Source organism: Lutra lutra, chromosome 2 (genome assembly GCF_902655055.1).
Source record: "Lutra lutra chromosome 2, mLutLut1.2, whole genome shotgun sequence".
Taxonomy (NCBI): Eukaryota; Metazoa; Chordata; class Mammalia; order Carnivora; family Mustelidae; genus Lutra; species Lutra lutra.
This window is the reverse complement of record NC_062279.1, coordinates 96,865,682-96,887,559: the sequence shown is the minus strand read 5'-3', so window position 1 is coordinate 96,887,559 and position 21,878 is coordinate 96,865,682. Positions and strand designations below refer to the sequence as shown.

Here is a 21,878-nt window from a genome sequence, read left to right as displayed (position 1 = left end):
GCTCATTTTCTAGAAAAATGTGAATTCCTAGTATTTACCAGTACAATATAACAGAAAAATGTCATTTGTGTACCTAAATAGTAAATGATAAGGAAAGAAAATGACCCAAGAAATATCTTCATGATAAAATGGAAAATATCAGATTTAAAAGATGCCACAAAAATTCCATCTTTAATTATACTTACATCTCTTCTGTGAACACATAGTAGGCATTTCATTCATGTGTCATAATTTGTAACTCTGAATCATCAGAGGAAGACAGCAGGGGGCATGGGTACAGAAATCTGGGTTCCATGCCAAGGAACAAATATGGGGTCTTGCCGATGGAAAGAAACTGGTAAAGGGCCTATATTATATTCCAGAACATAGACTGGGAAAGGAAACCATGAATAGTCTTAGCATGTGCCCTATAAGAGTGTATTTAGGCCAAAGATACACTCTGACCACAGCTGATAAAGATTTTAGGTGATTCCTTCCCATTCTTACTCTTAGATCCTTTGGGCTTTATTTGGATTTGGAAGGTCAGGAAGGGCTAATAGAATGTGTGACATGGAAACATCTATTGGAAACAGAACGGTAATTGTTATCTATGATAGAATAAGGTCTGTGATGGCCAGACTAGACAGAGTTCATCCCTAAACTCTCATTCCTTCAAACACTGAACAAATACACAATCAAGGATTTTGCTGGTTTGTCAGATTCCCAAAAAGCAGTTTCCTATACAGTCCATGAAGCTTGGCACTACTGTCTCTCCTCTACCTTCTTCTCCCCACCCTTGGTGTTGCCTTAGTGGTATGTGAATAAATATCCATCTTCCCACCTAAAAGTGTAAACTCCTTAAAGCCTGAATATCTGGTATAATCATCTGTTACAGCCCGAAAAGGTATCATCTCAATCCATCTCCATGTATAATGTGCTTGCACATAGTAGGCAAATAATATATTCTCAGTGAAAGAAAGAAAAGTTTTGTTTGCAGTAAACTTTGCTATGAATACTTGGGAAAGAAATATAAAAATCTCTTTTGTAGGTAGACCATAAAATGAGACATTACCAATAGGTAAAATGATAAATAGAATTTTAAGTCAATTTTGTAAAAGATTACTATGAGCCTAATGGCAAATGCCTTTAGCTCTACATTTAAATGACAAACATGTTAATTATAAGTAATTCATATCTAATGTTATGAAGGGTCAGAGCCTCCAAGACGTACAGCTCCATCCCTCCTTCTCTCAGGAGTGTTTCTATACTGGAAAGTAATTAAACTGCATTTCTCTCTCAGGTTCTCTGTAACATTATCTTACCTGTTCCCAAATTAGGGCAGAGAAAAACTAAGCTTGTTAATCTTCAAGAGCAAAAATAGAAGCCAGAGATATTAAATGCTGGGGCACCAAGAACAAAGGGAGAAAAAGAGGCTGTAAGAGTCTGATGGTGCAGGGCACATAAGAAGAAGGTATAAAGTAACCGAAGGAAAGGAGCGAGGAGGAAAAAGAAAGCAGGAAAGGACAGGGCGCCTTCAGCTTTTCCTTGCTTTCTTGTCCATGAAAGGGCGGGAGGAGAGAGAAACAAGGTTCCTTAGAAAAGATGGATATTGCACAAGGAGGGCAGAGTCAAGAGAAAGGAACTCCAAGCGCACAAATAACCCTTGGTGCTGGGGAGGCTACACATCCATGTGGTCGAATCATAGAATCACACAGAGCAAAAATGAGTATCAACCTCAGGATACTGGCTACTTCTGGGACTGATAAAGGGGAATAAAATAGGGAGAATGCAAAGGGCTATCTTCAACACAAAGAAGACTAGATAAAAATAAGGCAAATTCTTGACTTTGTCCACATTATAATTGTTATATGAGTGCCTTACTATTTGTTATATTTTTATGTACATATATTTCATTTAAGATATTATAAATAAGAACTCAGCAGGATCAGGAACAAGAAAAATGTACATTTCAAGAGTTAAGGGATAGATAGGTTGGTGGCATAAGGCTCTGAAGAGCAAAAGACATCTAAAGAAAGTGGAGGAAAGTACAGAGAAGATGGGTTTCTACCAAGGATAACTGAAAATAGTCCATCAAAAGCATGGATGTCACATTCACCACGGAAGAAACATGATCTCTCTCCTCCCTTCCCTTGGAGAAGGGTTAGAAATATATGTGCAAAGGGCTAAAGACAGAAAAACTGAGTTTAGAGTACCACGGGGATAGGTATTTTTGTCCACATATACTTTTATAATTAACACTTCCACTAAATCCCATATGGCTTTTGTCCCTGTTAACATGAGTAGCAGTATAATAAAGATTTCCATAGAACTGGAAAAACATAAAAATATAATCTGAACAAAGTAAACTAAATGAAGTGATGTCAGGCACACTCCTCATCAGGAAAAAAAAATGATTTAGAATCTTGTATTTTTTCTTTATGAACTTTAAAGTGTTTTTCTTTATGAACTTTAGAGACAATGGGCTGGGGCAGGAATAAATAAAAAATAAAAATACCTATAATTTTCTGAGTAAAAAACAGTCATTTGGAAGAATCAGGGAATAAGGCAAACCAATTAAGGAGAAAATGGGTTCTCCCTTCTGGCTTAGGGTCATGACAAGATGTTAAGCTCCTGTAGAAAGCAAAAGTCTGAAAAATGTTCCAGTAGCATGAATTTTATGGCTAACCATAGCCAAGTAAAACTCTCTTCAACCTTGCGTTGATGGTATTTGTGGAAGAGAAGCATCAGCAACTACACCACATGGAAAAGGCACGACAGAGACCGAAGATGGAAGGACGAGAGGAACACGGCTCCTTAGAATCCCAAGAGGCTGTGAGTGACACGGAGTTCCCTACTGGAGTAGGTAGGATTAGGGGTGATAAAGGGCAATATTATTTGAATCTCAAAATGCAGGGTGCCCTCAGCTAGGATTCCATAAAGAGGTATGAAAACAAACTTCGTATTTCTGACCAAAGTCCCTCGGATGATGAAGAAAATGCCAGCATGGTGATGTGGGAAGTCAACAGCCATGAACAAAGGGTCTTCAAGTGTACACGCACCATACACGTGAGTGGCTCTTCTCCTCCCGCGGGGACACAAAGTGAGTGAGAGTTCTCAAGGCAAGTGCTCTAGGAAGGGGGAGGGCGGCAAGGAAGACAGACGGTGTGAGACAGTGACAGCCAGAAAAGAGAAGAAGAGAAGGAAATTAAATGATACAAAACTAAGACTTTGAAGGTGTCCTCTGAAGGTGACAAGGAAGGCTTAAAAAGTAGGGGACAGTGGAAGCGATGGGACCTGCTGGGAGACTGATGTTGTCACTGACACGGTTTAGAACTTGGGCACACGGTTATCATTTTAATTGGTTTTATTGTCTATAGACAGTGCAACTCCCTACCTACCGTGTACACTCAGGTGGGCTTCCGGCAGTGTCCGCCTGAGTCTGGCCCTGGTGCCCAGAGTGGCACGTGTGCTTCGCAGGTGTTAAAGTAACCAACAGAGGGAACCGCAGAGCTCCTATGAATCCAGAAAGGCTGAAAGTAGAGCTTCCAGCCAGGAGCCTGTGGGGCCTGGAGAAAGAACATGGGCAAAAAGCACGAGACTGGGGAACAAGGTGTGTCTCGTGCTCTCAACCATGATGCACCAGAGGAAGGTCAGGCAGAAGTTCTCTATTTTGGTGGTAGAATATAATAAAGTGGATTTTTAAAAATAGATTTTTAAAAATAAAAATAAAATAGATTTTTAAAAAATAGAGTCTTTGTCTTAACTTTGTTTTGAATTAAATTTTTCATGTCAGTTAAACCTCCTAAGTATAAATGCATAGCAGGAATTCTTGCAAGAAGGATTATGTAAAGGAGAAAGCCACTGGCTGAGGACAGCGCACTTTCCCACTGGACCATCAGCTGCAGGGAGAGTTGCATGAAAGTCACACGTTGAGCCCACCGTGGCCATGAGTGACCAGCTGGGGAATCGAGGTGTTAGCTCCAAACGAGGCAGCTCTACCTCGTTGAGCCTTGGCACACATATGGGTGGTCTTCTGCTGGGTGTTGCTGGTTGTCTGAAAGGGAGAGAAAAAAGGGGGAAAGAGGGAGAAGGTAAAAGGTAATAGAGAAAGAAGAGAAGCAAACATTGTACACCTTTAATAAGCTACAAAGCTTTTTAAAAAATAAGAACTGAGGGGCGCCTGGGTGGCTCAGTGGGTTAAAGCCTCTGCCTTGGGCTCAGGTCATGGTCCCAGGGTCCTGGGATCAAGCCCAACATCGGGCTCTCTGCTCTTCGGGGAGCCTGCTTCCTCCTCTCTCTCTGCCTGCCTCTCTGCCTACTTGTGGTCTCTCTCTGTCAAATAAATAAATAAATAAAATCTTTAAAAAAAAAAAAAAGAAAGAAAAAAGAACTGAGCTTTAAAGAACAATGGAAGAAGGGCAGGGGACAGAAGACAGGTGAGGACGCCACTGGTTGGTTCCAGGCTTGAAACTGAGCTCTGAAATTAACTCCCCATGAAATACACCAGAGACTACAGAACCTTCTCCTAAGCAGACTGAGCAACCATGAGAGACTGTCATGAGCCTCCAGAAGAAGGGGCTGTGCGCACCTCCTGGTGTTTCTTGGAGCATCTGGTAAGTGGCTGATTGGCTGCCCTCCACTCTGCCCAGTCAGATGCTAACCAGTGAGCAGAGTTTTCTGCTGCACTTTCGAAAGGACTCAATGCTTCAATGATTTCTGCAAAACAGAACTCTAGAACTAAAGACCCTTCAAAAGAAAGTGCATAGGGCTGCAGAAATCTTGACTGAACGTGCTGACCCAGGCACTAATTCGTTTAGTCCTCGGCCTCTGGAGAGTCTTTAGGCGTGTCACTTTTTGAAAATGCCACTAGGTACGCAAAGGGGAAGCACGGCTAGTAGTCAGGGCCTGACAAAGACGCTGGAGAAATGCTCTGCCCTCTGGGCTGGGCCACCCCACCTCCTCACCTTTTGGACAACCTGAACCAGGTTGGACAACCAATCATCAGCTGCGAGATCTGTGTTGGAGAAGCCCTAAACCAGGACTTATGTTCCCCATAAGAAGATATGATTCTGACACTGGAGAACCAGTGGGGCTGCTTGATCCTCCAAAGTAAAAAGATCTCTGAGTTCCTTTAAGGGATTTCACGGGTCACTGTTCTCCTCCCCAGAGAGATCTGGGGTTAGAATGATGTCTGCTACAGCATCACCAGGACTAAATCTCTGTTGGGCAGGAAATACATCACCACTTACATCATTTTCGAGACAGTGCATGAAAAAATGCATACGGGATTTAAAAAAAATTACATAAGCAGGAAATCTCTAAAGTATAGTCTGCTCTCCCTGTGGCTCTCAACTTCCCTGGAAACCTCCCAGAAATTACTTAAAAGCCTGAGAGAACACTTACCATGTATAGACCATGGTAAAGATTCAATTCTCACAGGAAGTTCACTTATAAAGTCTGAGAACTCCACACTGGGTTAGTTTTGACCCCACCTGTAATCAGATCTCTAACTATCTCTGTGTGTGCAGTGCCCTCAAACAGGAAAATCAGGAAAAGAACGAAAACCAAAGAAACATAAAAGGCAAGGTGTAAAAGCAAGGCTCAAACATCGAAAAGAGCAGAGTTCCTTTGAAACACAGAAAATAAAATGTGAAAAGGGCCTCTGAACTTATCAAAGGCAACCTCCATTTAACAGAAGGAAACTGAGGCCCAGAACAGTAAGTGGCCCCACAGCTACTCTCTAGCCATATGAGGTCTGTGCCTCCAACAGCCACAGTTTCCCATCCGAGACAGTATCCTCAAGCTTTGCTCTCTTGATATATGGTCAATATATGCCAAACATATCTCTGAATTATCCCTTAAAAAATTCCCCTCCACTTCCTAGAATCAGGGTTTGCATGAAATTTGAGAGGTCATTACGTTCATTCTCCTTACATTCAGCAGAGCTGAGTTTCAGAAATATAACACTCACTTCCTTGCTTGTTTTAAGGTCTATAGAGAAGGAAAGTTCTCATTTACTTTGATATTGCCAAGATGTATCGATTCAAAACAATGTGGAAATACCTTTTACGGATAGTTCACTATGTCATGTCAAATGGGAAATACATTAATTAATCTGGCCTGGACCTCGCTCTCAAGATGTCCAAGGATGACTAGGCAAGAGGAGGCTTGCACTAAATACTTACACTATCAGGCAGACAAGGGCCAGGAAATTATTGCAGGAGTAGAGAAGTTGATGTCATTATTCCTAGCTGGGGGGTGGGTAAAGGGACCAAAGGCAGCTTTGAGACTGGATTAGGGTACAAGGAGAAGCAAGGGAATTCCAAACTATAGACTGTTCAATCAAATGCAAGGCAGTAGCAAACAAGGAATTCATATGGAGAAACACAAATACTTCAGTTTTGCAAAAGAAAGCATGTAAGTTGGAGGGTTTACAAGATATAAAACTAGGAAGGTAGGTTTAATCCAGACTGCATAGAACCTCTGGAGCTAAGAAAAGATGCTTTTTCTTTCTTCATCCTGTAATTCACGAGGAATCATTTATCTGTCCATTATACATAATTTTGAAGCAACGCCTAAATAATGGGCACCAAGGAAAGGCACTAGGGATGTAAATTTGAGAAAAAAACATGGTATCCACCTTCATGGAACTTAGTCTTCATTGGGAATGACAGAGACGTAGGCAATGATTACTGGACAAGAGAGTGAGAAAGATCATGACAGTGTGCCCAGGATCACAGGGGAGGGCAGAAGGCCAACTAAAATTCAGACTTGGAAGGGAACAATAGGAGGTATCCCAAAGGAAGAAACTGTGATGATAAATAGTAGTTTACCTAAACAGAAGAAGAAATGCTGGGTATTCATGTAATGTTAAAAGCATGTTAAACACACTTCAAGGTGTGTTTAGACTATAAACTATATTTGAACCCCAAGCTATAGGAAACTATCAAATTATCTTGCCATCCAAAATTACATTTCAAGAAGATAAATCCGGCAGCATGATGGGGGGCGGGAAATGAAACAGGAAAAACAAAGAGCAGGTAACAACAAAACGCTTTACTTCAGAATCTAGAAAAACAACTGAGGACCCAAACTGAACGAAGTTCAAATGGGAATGTCACAGACACAGAATTCATTCAGCTGAGCAAACCAAAATCTTAAGGAACAAAGGAAATATCAGGCACCTCACAATTTAGAATGGATCAACCAAAACTGGGAGCAAGAAAGAAAAAGCAGACCCAGCAGGAAATCTAGCAGTAGGGAAATATATAAAAGGTTCACAGAGAACAGAACCCACAGAGAAAGAAAGTGAACCTGGAAAAAAGGCACATCAAGAAAACAGCAGGAAGAAAGGTTTGTGCTCTGCGGAAGGTGGAATGACAAAAAGAAAGGTTCCTGGTGACAAAGACCAATGGTATCCCTCAAAAAAAGCAGCTCAGGAGAGATGGGAGCAGAAGACACAAAATCACAAGATATTATGAATTACTGGATTGTGAAAGCTGATTACTCTTTGGAACTCTCAAGAAATTTAACATGGGAGGACAGAAGAGAGGCTTGTTATGTGAGAAGAATCATGGGAATTTTTTTTTTTTTTTGTAGAGGAGACTTGAAAAAGGCTATAAGTCAGAAAAAAGAATTCATGAGAGAGAGAGAGAGAGGATTTATTCATCTTATTGACAGGAGGTTCTTATTTCTAAGTGAAATCTATAATCCAGATCATTTGATTTTAAAGATGAGAATATCTAATTTACCATCCTTTAAATGGTGAAGGCCTTCCTATATTTGGGGCCTGTTATTAAATCACACCTCGATCTTCACCTCTGGGTAAAAATACCAATCCATTAGTCCTTCCTCATGAGTTTTATTTTCCAAATGTTTAATCATCTCCATGGCTTATCCTCTGTGCTCTTCTCCATATTTATCAAGTCTTCTTTGGGATTAAAAAAAAAAAAAAAAACCAGAAGAGGATGCAGCAATTTAATAAAGGCTAAGCCTAGATTGAGTTTTTAAAAAGGCAGTTATAGGATGATCCCTCTATGCCAGTAGTTTGCAAACTCTTTGTTTTGCCTTCAAAGCATAGGAATCATTTCTTCTAATTAAGTCCTCTGCAAGATAGAATGGGCTGCTCCCTTCAGAAGGAGGGTGGGCAAAAAAGAGCCGAACCCACCGGGAAGTCCCCCTCCCCATTCTGTAGAAGCTACTGCTGTCACTCCCAGCAACCCAGGGTCTGAAATCACTGTTTTGTGACATACGCTGGTGTATGTGTCCCGGTGTCATATTCGCTGTGTAAGTCACAGTATAGCAGTGCCGAACGCTGAGTGTGCGGTTTGTTAGTTTCTCAGAATATCTATGCAAGTTAACTTTTTTTATATCATGTAAAAAAAAAAAACCTGCCTTTGTCACTATATAACACGTAGATCTATACTAAAACCTTTTCCTACTTACAAATGCTAAGCAGAAGCCTCGCCAAATCACCCCAGACACGAGGGACCTCTTTTCTAAAGAGCTGAATGAGAGCAGCAAACCAAATGCAAACTCTGAAAGCCAGGTCACTGATGAGCGCAGACACCACAGAACACAAATATATGTTCCTTCAAATAAACGTTTCTTTTTCCCTCCCAAGAAATGTCACCATTAATAAAACTCCTTCTCTACTAAATACCCTAGAAGCACTGCACTCCAGAATGCATGAGCTGTAAAAAAGTGATAGGATCACACAAAGTATATTTGTTCACTTTGGTACTAACCTAATAAATTTAACAGCCAGGCCCAGGTCAGCTATACAACAAGTTCCATTTTTCTTCACCAGGATGTTCTTACTTTTCAGGTCTCGGTGGGCGATTGCCGGTTTGCCTTGGGTGCTAAAGATTTCTGTGTGTAAGTGACACAGGCCACTGACGGAAGAATAGGCTAACTTCAGCATCGATTTTGTATCGAGGGTGGTGGACTTCAGGTAATCATAGAGGGAACCGTTTTCATGATAGTCTGTGATTAGGTACAACTGGGTCCAGGACCCTGTCCCTTTGATATCTGCAGCAATGAACCCTAAAAGGAAGAAAGACAAAAAGGTTTGAACCCAAGCATGTTCTGAACAATATCAAGGATAATTCATACCCCCAAACATCATTCTTTGTCACAGGTATCTCTGTTGGGCATTTCATTTGGCTTTACGATTATGCCCATGACAGTACTGAGTTATTAAAACCAATTAAAGGCAATCAAAACAGTAGAGGGAGAAAGCATTAAGAATCTGTACCTGAAAACATGATCCCTTCCTGGTCGGTAGTTGATATTTAAGTTATTTTTATGGTCACAGTAAATAGCTCAGGCATTGTAGTTATACATAAGACACTGTTTACAAAACAGGGTCTTGAGTCGGGGCACACACGCTTTCTACTTGAATGATTCAGCTACATCATTGCTAACTTGAGAGTTTTGTTTTTTTTTTTTTTTTTTTAAACTCAGTTCTCCATATATAAACTCTGGCTATATATAAACCCTGCAGATAAAACCTCTAGAACTTTTCACAACATTTAACTGTGTGCTCCTTCAAATCCCTAAGAAACCCTAAGAAATGCTGGTGTTACATTTGCATTTCCTGTTCCTGAAGAAAAACACGGCCCATTTCCAGCCCACGAATCATTCACAGAAGTGCCTTAGTCATTCCTCCTGTGAGGTCTCCCATTAGAGGTTTGTGACGTTCTTGGGCTCAGGCCAAGAAGCCAACGTCTATATATTTCATAACAGGTCTAGACAGATGAGTTCATGGGCAGATGTGAACAGAAACTGGAGGAAAGCGAGGAAACCCTGAACACTGCCGCACCGACTCACCCAGAATGTTTTCATGCCTCATCAACACTGTCTGATATATTTCTGTCTCTCGGAACCAGCTGGCTTCCTCTGTGGTGAAGAACACTTTCACAGCTACCTTTTCGCCACGCCACTTTCCCATCCACACTTCCCCATAGCGACCTTTTCCAATCTGTTTCACCATCTGAATCTGCTTAGCTATAGTCCTTTGGACCTGTTAAATCCCAAAACACACTGTTAGTGTATTCACAGCACTACAGATTTGTTTAATCTTCTTCTTTTTTTTTCCTTCAGAGAAGACACAATTACTGCACGCAAAATATATTTAGCTGGTAGTTTTTCTTTATATAGACACGTTACTTGTATTTATTGATTCATTTATGTTGCCCCCTTTTAAATGTATTTGAAACTGATTGTGGGTTCTGAATGTTTGAATTATTGCTTCCACATTAAATATTTCCTCTTACCTATTATAATATTTCGGGGGGAAGGGGGAGAAAGCCCTGAATGGGTTCGCAGTCATTGACCGAATAGAATACTTTTCAGATCCACTTCTGCAGTGGGACACTATGAAGGGACTCATCCACAATGCACTTGATTGTGGATGAAATACAATGAAACAAAATTGTAATGCATTTTTGGACACCCCCAAAATAAAGGGAATCTCCCAGTAGAAAGGGGAGGATAGAGGGGGGAGGGCGGGGAGAGGGAGGGAGGGAAGTGCTGAGGTCAGAGCAGGGAACAGTAAGCATTAAGAACCCACAAAAAGCTAGGTTGCTATCTGGGAGAGGAAGAACACCAGCGCTGGGATGTGAACTCCTTAAAAGTAAAGAAACTGAACCTGGCTTCAGCATGAAGCTGGGACCATGGAGGGACACTAAATTTGCCAGAGGTTGGTAGCACACCATGGCTCTCAGCAAAAACAAATACAAATCCTCTCCTGAGAATCTTATTGGCCACCACTGCAGCCAGATGCATTAGATACCTTGAAGGAACACTTGCCACCACACAACTTGATTATGGTAAAATATAAGAAATAAAAAACTAATGAATTATTGACCTCACAAAGGAATACAGGAAATTCCCCAAAGCAGGGAGGAAAGGGTTAGGAAGGGGAGGGAGAGGAGAAGAGGGGAGGGGAGGGGAGGGAAAGGGAGGGAAGTACTCGGAGGAAAGGAAGGAAGGGAGAGAGGAAAAGAAGACCCCACGGAATAAATTCCTTAAATCAAAAGGAAACAGCCACCATAAATGAGAGTCAAGAAAAACAACCCAGGGAGGTTGAACCCCATCAGATTACAGATACTGGAATTCTCAGCTATAGAATGCCAAGGGACACTATATGCAATATGTAAAGAAACAGAAGATAAAATGAAAAGAAGGAAACAGCAAGAAATTGTTGAAAATTAAACGATGAAGTGGAATGGTTACTTGCCAAGGTCAAGAATATAAACTGGACAGGTAGAGGAAAAAGAGGTTAGATTTGGAGAGAAAGGTAAGCTGGAAGAGCACTGTGAAGACTTACAGAGAGAGAGGCAGAGCAAGGAGAGAGAAAATAGGCAAGGAAGTGGCCTGAAGGTCAAATGTCCCTTCACATACGACTGCAGCCCATCTGCATTCACAGCAAAATATCTGAAGAACTCCATGACTGACATGGCTGAATCCTGATGACAACTGGCCTAACTTGGGAAGCATATATAAGGAACCTAGCACAGAACTCTTAGAAGATCTGTTCAGAAAACTGGAATGCACTCTTCGCAGAGATATGCTTCCCATCAGGTAAAGCTGCAGTGTTTCCTTCTGTTTTTACACTTTGAAGGACTATGTGACCTACACTGAGTCCACCCAGATAACCCACAGTAATCTCATCTCAAGGTGAGCTGACCAGCAGCCAGTAAGTCTCCTTTGCCAGGTAAAATAGCAGATTCCGGGAATTAGGCCGTTTGGGGGGTCATTAGCATGCCTACTGCAGATGTCCACCAGGGACGGTGGGTCCTGTATTTGCATAATAGATGATTTTATTAATTCAAGAGGTAATACTAACCACTGCCAGAGCCATTAACAGCACCAATATCAGACTGAAAGCTTTTTGGGAAAAGATAAAATCTTTTTTTTTTTTTTTAAATGTTATCTTCTAGAAAGAATGATTAAAAAATCAAAAAGCATTGCTGACCTGCAATTCAGCCACTTAGTCTGAAGGAAGTAAGGAACAATTTAGGAGTCAAACATGCCATACAAGGAAATGTTCAGTGTATTTCCATTTTCCAAATGGGGGAACAGAAGCATCAAGAGCACTAAGCAGAGGAGAGCCCAATCTGCTAGCAGTTAAATTGCGGACTTGAGAGGAAACTTCCCACATTTATTACAGAAATATTATATTTAATTTCCAGATGTTACAAAGCATTGCTTATTTAAATCTATGGAGCATTTCCTAACACAAACAGTTTTGTATTTGCTTCTTTTCTAGCAATAATATATCTTCTTATAATTTAATGAACGTACTAATGGAATTGGCAACGCTTGAAAGACTAGGAATTTATCTCAAAGATAAAAAGTGTCACTAAATTATATTCAGAAATTTAAAGTGTACTTTTGGTTTGAGACTTATCGTAACATCTAAGGAGGAAAACACTGGCAAATAGAGCATAAACATCTGATTTGTTAATACTAGAAAGGATTTTCATATTTGTACTTTTCTTTTTTAAAAAAATTACAATCCAGGTTTCTAAATGTGAGAATTGTATCTGCTATATATTAAATAAAAAAAAACATTTGATAATAAAAACTTCTACATTAAAAAAAAATCTACATCCTCCATAGTATCAGTTGGCTCGTAATGACTACCTCACTACTTGTCTTCTGTCCTATCACCCAGCGAGGACATATTAATCAAAGAGAACATTGTTTCACTTATGCAAGATGGGTCAGGCCTAGGGATCTGCTGCACAGCATAGTGCCTACAATTAACAGCAGCAGGGTGTTGTATTCTTAAAATTGAAAGAGTAGATCTTACGTTATGTGTTCTTACATGTAAAATAAAAAAAGAACAAAAAATAAAGAGGGCAGAAGGAAACTTTTGCAGATTATGGATATGCTCATGGCATAAGTTGGGGGTATAGTTTCATCAATGTATACTTATCCCCAAACTCTTCCAGCTGCACACACCAAATACATACTTCTATACATTAAATACATATAGGTTTTCTATCTCAATAAAGTTATAATTCTTGCCTTGAGATTAAAAAAAAAAAATTTTTTAGTACTAAAATAAAAGGTCACCAAAACAATCAAGTAAACATGATATCCAAAGTCACAACCAGACAATAAAGATGAGGAAAATTAAAAAAAAAAAAAAAAAAGATGAGGAAAATCAATCTTAAGAGTTTGTGAAGGAAAATAGTTCCATTAAAATTGTTATTTTCCATCCCATCAATCTTTTTGCATGGACTATAAAGGAACCAAATGCTTTTTTCATTAAAACAAGTGCCTTGGATGCGTTCTATGTTTTCTTCAAGGTTGGCAGTGCAGACCATTAGAAAATTAAATCTCTCATGAATGGAAAAGCCAGGACTTTGCCCTGAAACATAAGCTCTCCAGCTGAAATGCAGTATTCTTCCCCTGTAGTAATACTCAGATCCCAGTCGATTGCAATACTTTTGCCTTCAAACACCAAGCCAAAGTTCGGTAATGCTATCCTTACTGAAAACAGAGGGGAGATGGTCCCACGTTCACTGTTTTCTAATCTGCTCCTTATCAGAATGTCTAACCATACACTTACATTAAAAAACAATCACCTTACCCCCAGTATGTCAAAATGTTATCAGGAAGCCCTGCATCTGAGATCTGATGTCTAATCCACTACGCAGAGCTCCTCTTTGTCCGCTACCCTCTCCGTTTCAGTAAAATGAAACCCTGTGGTTATCCACATTTCCTCTCAGAAGGCATTTCCTTTAAATTTGAGACATGTTCTTCTCATACCAGCAGAGGGAGGCCTGATCCACTTCCTGAGCTTTGAGACTGCTCAATTAAGTCTCTCAGGGATTCTCCAGGAGGAATGTACGTTTCATCTTGCTCTAACCCGATGCTGTACCGAGGTCTGGTTTCTTGTCTTTTATACCTAAAGATGCACAGAAGAAGGTAATTAAGATGCAGCAATGGGAGTAAAACACTGCAGATAAAACAGTAATCACAGCAGATTTCATTTTAGCACAAAAGAAGATAAATTTTTAGTATTCATTATCCTTCATTATCATTTCTAAAATACAAAACATAATTATTTCGCTAACCTATTTTTAAGTCAACTACATGTTTTTACTTGATCTCAACCATCTATAATTCTTCTCCATTCAATGGCCTATTTGCTGGCAAGGATTCCAAAAATATTTCTATATAGCTTCAATACTCATTCCCTAAAATTTTTCCCTTTAAGGTCTTTAATTAAAGATGAATATTTAGGATTTACAGAAGACATAAAAGCTAACTCTCTCATCTCAGGCAATGTATAAAGCAATAATATAAATAAATGAAATAAATTTCAACTTTAGAAACATTTTGTCAATAATTATGCTTCCAATTAGAAATGAATTTACTTGAATCAACTCCTACTTGCAGAACAGTATCATAAATGAGTGTTAAAAAAAGCAAATGTAAAAATTTAAACGTCCTTGATATATCACAGAATAGAAAATAAGTTCTTAGGTGTATGAAAATAATTCGTAACTGTCACTTAAATTCAATAGTCAAGTTTATTTTATCTGAATAACTAATTTATAAATTAGTTGAAAATTCTCCCATATTAAGAGGAAATTGTTAGCTTGGGAAATAAGGGATTACTGGAGTGATTCTCAGTTCAACATGGCCATTTCTCCACTCAGAATCAAACCTTAGTAACAACTAGATCCTGTATTCCTTAACTACCCTAAATTCCCTAAGAGTGAAATTTACCTGGGTGACTTTGATGTCTGAAGCAGAAATGAGACAGTTATCCATTAACAGCTTCATTAAGACAAATATCTATCAATAGTCACTGATATTATCAGGGAAATCTAAGATTTAATTAAGTCAAAGAAAGTGGTGGTGAAAAACGTTAACTAGTAGAACAGTCATGTGAGGACGATATTTTAAACTCAAAATTCTACATCTAGATATTGGAAACTTACCTGAAGTAACAGAATAAAATAATAAGGACTAATAGCAAACTACAGACGGTTACAGATATAAGTAAGGCCTTGTGGTGTATAGGTCCGTCAACAAAATCTGAAATTAAAAAGAAAAGGAGCCATAATACGGAGGATATTTTCACTTGAAAATTAGGAAGCAAATCTTTCCTAAAAGTGTTGGCTAAGCCCCATATGCAAGATGTCCCAGGTCCTTTTAATCTGCCTACAGAGAAGAACAATATGACATATTGCACAGTAAATATATACACATATATTCAAAATTATTAGAAGCTCAACTAGTGTGAAACATAATTCATGTAGGCACTTGTTTCTTGTTTCAAGAGCATGCATTTCTTCCCCTCTGGAAGGAACAGGCTTGACACAGAATAGAAGTACAGAGTATGAACAAATGAAAATGGATCAAGGCCTCCAAAATGTAAGTAGGTGGTTCATCTTTATCGCGGATCCAGCTGATGGGTTTACAGGTTTTTCTCATGTGGTTTCTGAAGTGTTCCATATCATGAGTTTGGGCAAAAAACCCTGATCTATATTCTTTGTACATGAAACACACACAGTCATCTTATGATGGGTACAAAGCAACAGGGTTCCTCAAAGGTTGCCGAATACAGAATATATGGACGTGCACTGCTTTAAACAAAGATGCCTTTCAAAACCACATAGTTAACTTTTCCATACACTGCATCATATTTTAAAAGAATGGGCATGTGCTACTCAAAGAATTATTGTGTGATCCTTTTATAAAACAAATTATTAAATATTATTCATGTTGCTTTAACTCCAGTTCTTGACAAATCAGATTTACTTGCAGCATGACTTCTCAAGCTTCATATAAATAAGAGTAACTTGGAGAGCTTTATACAAATGCATATTTGCTGAATTCAGCCTCAGAGATTTTTATTCTATTTTATTTTTTATAATCATTCCAGATGATTTATATGCAAAGAGTTTCTGAAACATATTTTGAGAAAGCTGACCTAAAACCAGGTGCACTTATGTAGTAACAGAATTAGCAGTGTTCTTATTATGGGCACCATATACCCTTGAGAAAGTGATTACTGTTATTTAATTTTTAAAGGTATTACTCTAATTTATGACTTCAGTTACTATGAATAAGAAATTTTACAACAGTGCTGTATACTTTTAAGTGCATGGCTACCTAAACATTTCGGCTGGGGACCTTATCCTATTCAATGTAACAATTTTTTTAAAAGATTTTATTTATTTATTTGACAGAGAGAGATCACAAGTAGATAGAGAGGCAGGCAGAGAGAGAGAGGGAAGCAGGCTCCCTGCTGAGCAGAGTGCCTGATGCGGGGCTGGATCCAAGGATCCTGAGAGACCATGACCTGAGCTGAAGGCAGAGGCTTAACACACCGAGCCCCAATGTAATATTTTTTCACTCAAAAGTTTACATATCCCATGAATAAAAACTAAAAAGCACCAACTAATGAAATCAATAAAACCGCCACCATCTCATTATTTAAGAAAATTACAACATTTTAACCTATGCCTTTGCAGTATCATTTCAATGAACAGAAAAAAAAATTTATTAGCATAATATCCCACAAGGCGGCCTTACATACACTCATGTCCATAGAAGATTTATTCACAACAGCTAAAACATGGAGGAAGACCAACTGTCCACTGACAGATGAACGGATAAGCAAAATATGGTATATGTATATACACGCACGAACTACTATTCAACCTTAAAAAGGAAGTAAATTCTGACATATTTTACAACATGGTGAATCTGAGGACATTATACCAAGGGAAATAAGTCAGTAATAAGAGGACAGATATTGTGTATGATTCCACTTCTATGAGATACTTAGAGTAGTCAAAATCAAAAGACAAAAAGTAGAATGGTCGTTGCCAGGAGCTCAGGGGAGTTAATGTTTAATGGGTATAGAGTTACAGGTTGTAAGATGAACGGAGCTATGGAGATGGAGGAGGGTGATGGCTGTATAACATTATGAACATATTTAATACCACTGGACTATCCACTTCAAAGTGGTTTAGATAGTAAATTTTATGGTATGTGTATTTTACCACAATAAAAAAAACTTAGGAAAAAAAACACTGTTGCTCGCTAGATTATTTTCATTGGTAATATTGTGAATATTTTCCAAAACAATAAATTTTTCCCATAACATGAGTTTTAAAGACCACATAGTATATACACAGACACATCCTAATTATAAAGTGAGTCTTCCGATAATAGATATTTAGAAGATTGTAAAGATTTTTCTATAACACATCCTTGCTGTAATATATAAAATTTTGTGGACACTCTTAAAGGTACATCATTGCACATGTCAGTGATTATTTCCTTAATCTAGATTTCTAGAATCATAATTATTCAAAGAATATACATTTTAAGGTTTTTCATACATTTTGTCAAAATATCCTTTAAAAAAGATTACAATAGTTTCTATTTCACCATCAGTGTGAACATATGTTTTAATTATGTTGAAATAATTTCAGTCTTATAGAAAACCTGTGAGGATAAAGAACTCTAATGTGCCCTTCCCAGAGAATTACCATTTTTAAAATTTTACCTTGTTTGCTTTATAATTCTCTTGCTCTCTCAGTATGGGTATCTGTGTGTCTGTCTATATATATACAAATATATACATATATATGTATATATTTGCATTCATATTTATATTTATTTATATGTATGGTTTGTAGATCATTTGAAGTTATGGATATAATGTTCCTACCCATAAACACTTCAGGATGCACTTCCTAAAAACAAGGACATTGTTTTACAAAATGGTAATGAAATTATCAAAATGAAGAAATTACCATGAACATATAAACTGAAAATAAATCTTACTTTAAAATATCTGGATTTTTAGGTGCCTCCTTAGCGCAGTAGGCAGCGTGTCAGTCTCATAAAATATCTGGATTTTTGTTATAAATTAAAATCCACAGGTCTTTATACTAAATTCCAAGTCCAAATCCTGTTACGATTAATGTGGTAATTTACTTATCAGCCTAGAACATATGTTTAACAATTACTTATGATCTACACTACTTACAAAATATTAATGGAAGTAGTCTGCCTCCAAAAAGACTAAGTAAGAGGCCATTAAAGAAAAGCAGTGTGATATCAACAACTTCAGAAACAATGCCAATGGTCCAGATAAAAAGGGGTTCAGGACCTTGACCCATTTTTTGGACAGGTCCAAAAAACCATTCGGGCTCAAAAGACCACAGAGATTGTATAAAGTAGCACATGCATGTCTGAAAAGTGTTACTTAGGAAATCCTGGAAATAATTTGCAGACTCTTAAAGAGGCCAAGATTTTTATCTAATGAATTGTTTAGCAAAATTTCCCTCCATTAGGCTGTAAGCAATAAAGCCCGGGTGAGCACAGTCCCTCTGCTGGGGAGAGCCCAGTCCGCGGTGTTTACACACGGGCAGGTGCACAGAAGCCACGGCGCACGTGCACATACGTGCAAACATGGTCGCTGGAAACTTCGCATAAAACGTGTTTCCAATTTTAAGGATAACAAAAGCAAAAAGCCTTAGTTTGAAAAAAAAAAGAGAGAGAGAGAGAGAGAGAGAGAGAGAGAGAGTGCTGGATACAATTAAAACTGCAAGAACTAACTACTTAAGCACAATGGATAACCAGTATCTGCATAGAGAACATTTTGTCATTCAAGTGATTAATTGCACTGAACCTCTCAGCCTCACTGCCTCTTAATTTCCATGTAAGTGCAGAATACACTCTGAATTCATAGAATACTGTATCACCCATCTTATTTGATATCTGATTTATGAGAGCAACGAGACTAGAAAGGATCTAAGGGATTCTTTCCTCAACCATCACACAGTTTTTTCCTCAAGCTAGCATTAGCTCCCATTTTCCTTTTCTTTGCCCCAATAACCCTATTCCCTGCAACCTCATCTACTGCCTCCTTGTCTTCCAACATGAATAGGCGATCCTTATCAATAAACCTTTTGTTTCTGTTGGTCATGCTGGTCATGTTTTAATCTGCCATTACCTGTGCTCAGAGCATTAACAATGTAAACATTCAAGTCACTGCCAGAGTCTCGGAAAGCGGAAAGCGAACCCATCCAGATTCCTATCAGGAAAAGAACAGAGAGCACAGTTCTCTCCGGGACAGCAGATTTTTACCTGCGCAGTCACTCCAGCTGCTCAAGGAAGAAGAACAGAGAAGCCTCCAGGGAAGTCTGGCTCAGTCTTAGAAGCAAGTGAGAATCACCGGTAGTTTTTTAACAAGATAGCATTCTGTCACTACTTGTCTCTTCTCTAATCAGTAAGCAGTTTCTGTTAAAAATGGCAGGGACTGTTTTCTGTTTGTTTGTTTGTTTAATAAGGCCATAAGACGGTTCCTAATTGCAATAAGAAATAGAAGAAAAAAACCCTGTAGCTAGAACAGATCTTGGAAATAAGATTGCCCAAAGACATCTCTGCATGTGTTCTCAATATTATAATCATGGGTAAATTAGAGACATCTTTCAATTAATAAAGCACAAAGCACCTGAAAAGCATATTTTTATCAGAGGATTTTAGTCAACAAAGAATATTGTAAAAGTAACTTACTTTCATCTTACACTGGGATTCTTTGTTATAGTAACATCTATAAATAAATTGACTGTAACAACAAAGACATAATTTTCTAGTTATTTTCCTGAATAAAAATATTTAGGATTATATTTCTTGGAAACACAGTAGGTTAAGATGGATTTTGTTAATGGTAACTTTATTATTTACTTATTTTTTCTTATTTCTACATGCAGGTGACATACAATGTATGTTAGTTTCAGTGATTCAACAGTTCTGGACGTTAAACTGTGCTCACCAGGATAAGTGTAGTTACCATCTGCACCATATGATGTTATTACAGTATTGACTAGACCTGCCATACTGTACTTTTCATACCCATGACTCATTTATTTTGTAACTGGAACTCTGTGTCTCTTAATCCCAATCAGCTATTTGACCCATGCTCCCAATCCCCTTTTTTCTAGCAACCACCAGGTTGTTCTCTGTATTTATGATGCTGAGGACAGAATTTTTATATCCAGATTATTGTGTTCCATTGAGAAAGAAAAAGACTATTTCTAAATTCCTTTCATCTGTCTCAAATACAAAATTACCTAGAAGTAGTTAGGAGCTAAACATTCCAAGACATGCTAGAGCTACTCTCCAGCAAGGAATTTAAGCCTAGACTCTCCTGCATTGGTTCACACTGCCAAGGGCATAAGATATGTATCAGACGGAAAATTTTGAAACTCATCTTTGAATTCTGTACATTATTATATATGCAATCTATCTGTGTTGTGACGAACAAGGGAGAGGTTTCATTGCTTAAATAACTTACCTACAGACTTTGATTTCTAATTGGCAATATCTAAGCTAAGGAATAGCATTTTATTTTTATTTATTTTTTTTAAAGATTTTATTTATTTATTTGAGAGAGAGACAGTGAGAGAGAGCGTGAGTGAGGAGAAGGTCAGAGGGAGAAGCAGACTCCCCATGGAGCTGGGAGCCTGATGTGGGACTTGATCCCGGGACTCCGGGATCATGACCTGAGCCGAAGGCAGTCGTCCAACCAACTGAGCCACCCAGGCGTCCTAGGAATAGCATTTTAAAGCAAATCTGTAAGCTGCTCGGGATATACTTTTTAACAGAGTAGGAAAATAAGATCAATTTTAACTCTGGAAGTTCTGTGCTGTAGTTTGACTTAAACTACATGGAGATTAGCGTATTTCAAAACGGAATGTTATTTCTGATAGATTTTCTACAAAGTATATATGTAGTATATATGAGGAATTACTCTATTTTAACACACAAACATATCCATTTCAAAAAACCATATAAACTTTGTTTTTACAAAAGCCAAATTAGAGGATCCCATTTAATAGAGCAACAACTTCTATTCAACACCATTCACTTCTAAAAGTGCTCATTTTAAAAAAAATTAAACAAAAATAAGTCACTTGGGGGGGGACTCTCATCAATTTCTCCTGCCTACACACAATTCCAAGAGAGCATTTTACTCACAGTATCTTGGTCAAACCATCTGATGCTGAGAGTCCAGACACACATCATTCCTCCCAGCATTCTGGTGCCCTGATCAGCTCTGCAGGCAAGAGGCCAGACGGCAAGGCAGTACCACCTTTCCCTAGAAGCCTCTCCATCAAAACAGACATTGCTTCCGACTCTTAACACCAGCTGCAATGTTACTCGGGCTGCTCAGATCATATTTGACTGTTTATGTGAAGGTGCTGCATTTGATCTAATAACTTTCCATATTTCTGCCTTTGAGAGAAAGAACGTTATCCTAGGATGTTCTGCTTTTCTGGTGCTGAAAGGGAATAACCAAAAGCAAAAGGAAGACCAGTATTCACCAAAGAATTTAAACGGTATTCTGGCTGCCCTTCATCTTCTCTTTCAAAACAGAAGATGACAGATGAAATTTCAAGGGAATAAATACATGTTGATAAATACTTGTTGCATGAGATTGTATATCTCTAATTTCCTGCTAAATGTACCTAAGTTAAAAAAAAAAGAGTCTGAGAAAATTCTGGATTAGAAAAGATTTTGTTTGTTTTTAATAAGGACAATTTATTTGTGGGTTTTTACCGCTATACTTAGTACTTTTCTGATCTCTAGTAACGAAACCTCGCCTAAGCTGTTATGGAGTTTCTAGTAATACAGATGTTTTGTGGCGTGGTTGTTCATTTACCTTTTTTGGAAGAGCAATTATATAAGAACAAGAACAACCACCACCAAAATGGCAAGCTGGATATTTTAGCCTTCTAGTCTTCTGAAAAGGTCTCTGCTTTCTAGTCATCTGACATACAGATTTATAATGAATCTGCTATAATAATACATAATAATCTACTAGGCAATGCCAAGTACAGGGGTTC

At 38.3% G+C, this 21,878-nt stretch overlaps 1 protein-coding gene across 7 annotated transcripts in view; it reads right to left on the bottom strand.

The window, feature by feature from the left end:
- The window catches only part of BMPR1B (bone morphogenetic protein receptor type 1B), a 413,050-nt gene that overhangs the window by 11,664 nt on the left and 379,508 nt on the right, over positions 1-21,878 (bottom strand). For all 7 annotated transcript variants that reach the window (XM_047718021.1, XM_047718020.1, XM_047718022.1 and 4 more), the window contains 4 exons: positions 14,946-15,042; positions 13,765-13,903; positions 9,811-10,003; positions 8,727-9,024 (listed from right to left, as the gene is read on the bottom strand). In XM_047718021.1, coding sequence (XP_047573977.1) covers positions 8,727-9,024; positions 9,811-10,003; positions 13,765-13,903; positions 14,946-15,042 — 727 coding nt within the window. The remainder of the gene's footprint in view (positions 1-8,726; positions 9,025-9,810; positions 10,004-13,764; positions 13,904-14,945; positions 15,043-21,878) is intronic.